General features: G+C 39.5%; 1 protein-coding gene across 1 annotated transcript in view; it reads left to right on the plus strand.

Annotated features, from left to right (window-relative positions):
- The window catches only part of ZNF407 (zinc finger protein 407), a 478257-nt gene that overhangs the window by 318661 nt on the left and 152014 nt on the right, over positions 1 to 7582 (plus strand). The window contains 1 exon segment of the mRNA XM_017866127.1: positions 3969 to 4147. Coding sequence (XP_017721616.1) covers positions 3969 to 4147 — 179 coding nt within the window.

Below are 7582 nucleotides of genomic sequence, written 5' to 3' on the forward strand. Positions count from 1 at the left end.
AAAAATTTCTTAACTCGCCCACAGGGAAACACCAAGATGCATATAGATGGTGACAGGAGTAAGCTTCTTGGCTTGTGACAGGAGGTCCCAGGTGGCAGAAGAGGGAAAATCAGAGATAAAATGAGGTCTAGGGATATTTCCAGAGGAGCAGTGTGAGACCAGGCGGAGTCACACTAGCTCAGGAATGGGCCTAGTTTACTTCTTCTTCACCCAGGGTATCTGCTGTGCGGTGATTAGTAAAGAGGGTTCGAATCGGGGTGTGTGTGTGTGTGTGTGTGTGTGTGTGTGTGTGTGTGTGTGTGTGTGTGAATGCATGTGTGTGCTGGTATGGTGAGGTTTTATGCAGCATTGGTTTGAGGAAGGAGATTAGCAGCACGTGATAATTGCAGTAGCTGCACATCAGGCAAAACTCTGCAATTTGAATGACTTAAAAATTTATTGCTTACTGAGGTAAAGGCCCATGGAGGCTGAGAACCTCTTCTTGGTAACTTTACCACCTGAACATGTGGGCTCTAAGGTTCCAGTGGCAGGAAGAAGGGTGACAACGGCACAAGAGTTCTTTTGTGTTCGTTTTTGTTTTAGTGGAGAGATAGATCATATATTTGACAAGTGACCCATTGAAATTGCAGCCTTCCTTGTTTTTTAATATATTACCAGAATTGTGAAACCATTACTACAAGCAATCTTAGATTTTTATTACCCAAAGAGACTCCATACACATTAACACTCACTCTCATTTCCCCAAATGCATCCCAATTCCTTCTTGTCTGCATGTGTTTATGCTTGTGGTATGTATATGTTTAAAACATACAATTACAAATATACATACACACATATGTATTATATAATAGAACATAAAAACACAGTGTGTATATATACATCCTGTATACAAGCATATGCATATATTGGTATAAGAATATATGTGTGGAATGGTCCTTAATGCCTTTTAAAATCTCAAGTTTCATACCACATCTTTCTTGATTTATTTTATATTTTCAAATAAAAGAAGCTTCCCACCTTTTTAAATTCTCTCCCCTCCCTCAGTCCCCATATACGTCTTACCTATTTCAGTAATAGTCCCCAGTTGTTAGATCCTACATGCTGTTTAGTTACTGAGAGATACTGGCTTATTTTTGTCCTAGATACAGCCTTCTTGAAAACAAAATAATCTGTTTTCAAAGTTATCTCTTTCTTCCTTCCCTGAATGTTAGGATTCATTGCTTATATTGTTCTCCATGTAAATATGCATCATACATTGAAATGTATTTATTTTGGCAATTTTAATTTCTTCATATGATTGGTGATTGTCTTTGATGATGTTTCATGCCTAACATTTTACATAAGGAAATAGTGTTGGTGGTACCAAAGAATCTACATTCCTGATAAACAGTACTAATTAAGTACAGTAGTAGCTTTTGTTTTCTCTCCCCAGTGTCAGTAAACAATGGTGAATTTAGGAGGTGTCTATAATGCTGTAGAAAACATGTTGGAAATCTGCAGAATTAAGAACTAAAAAAAAATTGTTTCTTTTCCTTTTAAGTGTCATAAAAGTGGACATTTGTGTCAGTCACCTTCAGACGTTTTCCTGTGTTATTTCTGACATGATCCAGAGCTGTTACTCTAAAGATAATTATGCATTTAAGAGACTCTACAGTCCTACCCTTTGCTTAGAGTGTGCTGGTGTCTCTGATATGTAAATTTTAAAGGGAAAGCTGGCTGTGGTGTACTTGAAAACATACCAACATTCTGGCCTCGAAAACAGAAAACCTAGGTTAGGATTCTGCCTTAACCACTCACCAGCTGTACAGCCTGTGTAGCCAGCTTGTCATTGTGGTATTTACCTTCTTCTCTGTGGATTGTGTGGCAGTCTTGACCTCAAGAGGGTCCTGCTTGCCTTCAAAGGCGCCAAGTCAGTGGAGGTACCTGGCATGCGTTAGGTACTTACTCTTTTCTTTTTTCCTCTTACAGTAATTGTTAGTTCACAATAGGGAATTTATATATAAAGCAGGTTTTACAATTCAGTAGTGACTCATGAAAGAAAGAAGCTTGTGTGCATACATTCACTGTCTCGCATGTATTTAGTCTAAGATCTCAGGGAAATTTAACACCCAGATTGACAGAGACTTTGCCTAAAGCAAGTTGAAAATAGCTGAGAAAATATCTGTTATTCTAGTCCTTTTTTTATTTTGAAAAGGTGGTGTTATTTTAATTTTAAAATATATATATTTAACATATAAAACTTTATATTTGAAAAATAAGAGTAAGTGGGCATTGCAGTATAGCTGCGTTAATATTTTGATGTATTTCTTTCTAGTCCTCTTCCTAGGTATAGAGGGATTTGATTTGTTCAATTTAATTATACTGAGCAGATTTAGTTGTACATGTACATTTGATGACAAGCCCTGCCTGGAGATGGGAGGGAAGTAGCAGGAACTTTTCCAAAGGACAATCTGGATGTAGGTACGAGACTGCTCCCAGAATATGAGATCCCCACTCATGAGGAACACATTTGCGTTTTAGCTTTGTCCAGAGTCTGTAGGAAAGGACATCCCTGTCCCTCTGTCTTGGAAATACCGTTCCTAGTGCCATTTACATTAATTCTGCCTCACTGGGACGATACTTCCCATACTCCTTGTCAGGAGTGGATAGATACCATCTTTACTGAGTCTTTGAATTTCTAGCGTCATTGACTGCCTTTGTGTGTGAGAGAGAACAATCGTTTTCACTTCCTTGACCGTTATTTCCCCAGGTATAGTCCCTGAAAAATAAACATGGTGTAATTGAATATTATACACAAAAGCAATTCGAATTAGAAGTGTTCAGGCAATGTAGACCTACATGAAGTTTCTTCTTAGAGCCTCCCATTCTGAAGTGCACTGTGAGATGTGTTGGCTAACTACCATTCCCTGATCTTATTTGGTCATGGAAATCTTTCTTCTAGGAACATCTTGCAGGATTTTGTTCTTCAGCAATGCTTTTGGGTAATGGTGATAAACATATTGCTCTATTTTCTTCTGGCATTTAATTTTGGTCTGTAGGAAATCTGAGGCCAGCGTGATTTTTTTGTTTCTTTCTAGATAACTCCTCAACACCTGCTTGAAATTGTATAGGGCTCTTTTTATTACTGTTCTAAAAATGACAAAGACGAAAGGAAAACAGCTCTGCATGTGTATTCAGAAAGAGTCTAGACGTGCAGTCTGACCTGTGGCAAAGGAACTGACAGGGATAACAGAGCAAGCAGAACAGTTTGCCTCAAAAACCAGCACCCCCTTCCCAGTTGGCTGATTATTTCAGGCCTTGTATTTCTAATTCTGCCGGAAAACACTGGGAGAGGAGCCCACCCCTGATTTCAGTGGCACCGTGGCATGGAATATACGGGGGCCCTCCGTTGTGTTTTCCATGTCATCACTCTTAAGAGCCTGTATCATCACAGAAAGCTCCATGGGATTCACATGTTGCCCAAATATTGGAGTTGAGCCTGGGAGCTGTTTCTAGCTACAACTCCATCTTCAAATTATTTTAGAGCCCACTTAGAAGCACCTTGCTTGACAGAACTTAAAAGCCAGTGTCTTTGTTCCCCAAATGCTCTAAATTCAGTGGAGGCAACGGCGCTTACATTTTTGTGCCACTCCTCACTGGTGATAGGTGTGTTCTCAGGGTCAGCTGACACCTTCACTGCCCTCGAGTGGTACCAGAATAATTTGATATTAAAATAATAGTGCTTGGGATTTGGTATTTCTGGTTCTTCATAGAAATGAAGCTAAAAGACCAACTGAAAAATTCATACCAGGGTTATAAAAACTACCAGCCTCACAGGGCTGATGTATTATATAAGCTAATTATTATGTGAGTACAGCACTTAAAATAGTACCAAACACATAGAGACATTGTTATCTAATGTCACTATGTGTAATGTACGGTTATTGGTTTGACCTTAATAAGATTTACTTTTCTGTCTCACTTGGTAGGTCAAACTGTGCCGAAAATATCCGCAAACACATTCTGCATACTGGCAAACACGAAGGAGTCAAGATGTACAACTGTCCCAAGTGTGACTACGGGACCAACGTCCCTGTGGAGTTCCGGAACCATTTGAAGGAACAGCATCCTGACATCGAAAACCCAGACCTCGCTTACCTGCATGCTGGTAAGGGACAGAAACTGTGAAAGTACTTGTTTTTAACAGGATTTCATGGAATCACAGCGGTTATAATGCTATTTGTACATTACCATGATTTATTATAATGGAGTAGAGTATGTGATAGTATCTGCTTCAAGACCTGTAAAAAAGTACATTCCAGTTTTATCCCACTCAACTATGAAAACAGGACTTTTCAACCATATTTTATCAAAAAAGCAAATCTGACAAAGTATTTATTCTATGACTGTATAGTTAATATTAGTAAATATTTAAAGCATCGTTGACCTGAAATAAGAGTAGTTGTTAAATCTTCATATTTTGACTAATTGCTAAAATTTTTTTTCTCAAAAAATGCTTGTGATTTGAAATGTTATGCCCTGTTTCTTGACACCATCATCTTCCAGTGAATGCCTAGAAAGAATGTGACCTGCGACCGCGAAGTCAAGCGTCGTGGGTGGTAACGGTGCTGTACGTCTCCCAGAAATTGGGAGGGGGCTGGCCCTGGGTTTGGGGAAGAGCTGGTGATGGGAGCGGCTGCTAAGAGGATTCTTGCCTCTTGGGTGGCAAGTCAGGCACTCTGGAAGGCGTCAGCGATGTGGGCTGTGGCAGCAACTGCAGAGGAAAGCAGATCCGTCCCTCCAGCCCGACATGTTGTTTAATTGGCAAGTATTCCTTGGTGCCAACTCTCACCGTACAGAGCAGCAGAATGATGGATTATGGGTGAGAGGACCTATTTGAAGAGGTACTTACCCTGAAGTAAATTTAGAGAAGCCTTCCAAGATTTAACCCAAGCAGCAGAGTTTGAATAAGGCCCGTTGATCAAGGATGTGCTTTAAGCAGATGTTTTGGGACCTGTTAGAGCTGCTTTTAAACCCTACTTCTCATTATTGGCCATATGACCTCAGACAGGCTGACCTCACCAGGCCCGAGGTTTCCTGTATGTAAATCTGCTTGATAGTACCTACTAATAGGGTCATTGTGAGAATTTTAAAAGATAACGGCTATGAAGCTAGAAGAGTCTAGGAGTTTGAATGAACTATCCCTAGTCCCTGCTGTGGGCATGAACATTTTATGCCTCTCTGTGCCATATGAAGGGGTAGTTAGCAGTGGTACGAATGTGGAGATTGTGATATAAATCACACCAGAAATGGGAGGTTCCAGCTTCAAAATCTTAAGCAATGTTTGCTCGCAAAATATCTATGTTAAAAGGAACGTGAGTAATTTAAGGTAGACTAGTTTTCTTAATACATTTGACACTACGGAGATAGAGGCTTATTACTGTTCTTTCATATTTCTCAATTGATGTTCATATGACTGACTTATTGAAGTAATGTCGAGTGTGTGAGTTAGTAATTTTTCTGCTATCCAGGGCTGTATTTGGCAAACAAACAAAACCAGAGGTCTCTGCTCATTCACTTTTGGTGAGGTTGTCACTGAAAAGGTTTTGAAACTAGACAGTTTATCAGCTTTAGTTCATAAAAACAGATAAAGTCGAGTTGAACTATCTCTGGCCATGAGTGCCTATGGGTTCTTCGTAAATATGGACCCATAACCTTACAGATACCAGGAACACCCCCTGTGAAGGAGCTGCTCCTAGCAGTGGCCAGGCCACGGGGACTAAATCCATGGTGCGCATCAGCAAAGTGTCCTCCTCGAGGTGGCCTTGCTCTGCCTCCTTTCTAGGTACAAGATTGACATATCTGTCTCTCTCTCCTATTATACCAGTTACACATGAAAAACGAATTGTTCCCTAAAGTACAGTGAGTAAATAAGAGAAAATAAAACATTACTTACCGTAAAAAAAAAAAAAAAAAAAAAAAAAGACTGTAAATACTGTGATTTGGTTGAGATAATGTAAAGTTTAGTTGAGATAATAGTTGGGAATTCGTATATTAAAGTGAGGTATTTTATTTTTTATTTGAAAACAGTTCTGCCGAAAGAGGTTTGTGTGCAAATGTGCTATACCCTTGGTTTCTCTACATTGGTGTATAACTGCAGTTATGTGATGTAATTCACACAAATAACACAAAACTGGAGTTCAGTGGAGACCCTGATTCAAGTCTCTATGTAAACACAAGTGTCTCTGAGCTTCACGTTCCTTATCGAAGAGTCTAGGAGTTTGAACGAACTATCCCTAGTCCCTGCTGTTCAGCTGTAGGCGTGACCTTCCTAGAGGATGGGCTCCAACTTAAGCTTGATCATTCTCTTGATGTCTGGTCCTAAAAACTGCATTTTAACCCTGTGGATCTCAGTCTTCCTCCAAAGATGGAGATAGTGATGCCTACCGCACAGAATGTGTGTGCCATCTAAATGGGATCATTTATACTATATGTAAACTGTTTGACGTGATCATCTTTAGCATCAATGGTTGCTCAGTTTGTTTTTCCCTCTCTAGCAGAAGTTGATGATTCATTGTGTTTTTTTCTCAATCCTTTTTGGCAACCAGTAAAGTGATTTTTGTATCATTTTCTATTTCATATTTCAGAACATGAAAGACTATATGTGAGTTCTAATTTTAGTTGTAGCCAGATAAGAAGCACAGGACAAAAGCGGTTTATTTTTTTATTTTATGTTTTACTTTTATTTTATTTATTTTTAGTTATTTGTTTATTTTTTATTATACTTTAAGTTCTAGGGTACATGTGCACAACATGCAGGTTTGTTACATATGTATACATGTGCCATGTTGGTGGGCTGTACCCATTAACTCGTAATTTACATTAGGTATATCTCCTAATGCTATCCCTCCCCTTCCCCCGACCCCACAATAGGACCCGGTGTGTGATGTTCCCCTTCCTGTGTCCAGGTGTTCTCATTGTTCAGTTCCCACCTGTAAGTGAGAACATGCGGTGTTTGGTTTTCTGTTCTTGTGATAGTTTGCTGAGAATGATGGTTTCCAGCTGCATCCATGTCCCTACAAAGGACATGAACTCATCCTTTTTTATGGTTGCATAGTATTCCATGGTGTATATGTGCCACATTTTCTTAATCCAGTCTGTCACAGATGGACATTTGGGTTGCTTCCAAGGCTTTGCTATTGTGAATAGTGCTGTAGTAAACATACATGTGCATGTGTCTTTGTATCAGCATGATTTATAATCCTTTGGGTATATGCCCAGTAATGGGATGGCTGGGTCAAATGGTATTTCTAGGTCTAGATCCTTGAGGACTCACCACACTGTCTTCCACAATGGCTGAACTAGTTTACAGTCCCACCAATAGTGTAAAAGGGTTCCTGTTTCTCCACATCTTCTCCAGCACCTGTTGTTTCCTGACTTTTTAATGATTGCCATTCTAACTGGTGTGAGATGGTATCTCCTTGTGGTTTTGATTTGCATTTCTCTGATGGCTAGTGATGGTCAGCATTTTTTCATGTGTCTCTTGGCTGCATAAATGTCTTCTTTTGAGAAGTGTCTGTTCATATCCTTTGCCCACTTTTTA

This window comes from Rhinopithecus bieti, unplaced genomic scaffold (genome assembly GCF_001698545.2).
Source record: "Rhinopithecus bieti isolate Rb0 unplaced genomic scaffold, ASM169854v2 scaffold_84002, whole genome shotgun sequence".
Classification (NCBI taxonomy): Eukaryota; Metazoa; Chordata; class Mammalia; order Primates; family Cercopithecidae; genus Rhinopithecus; species Rhinopithecus bieti.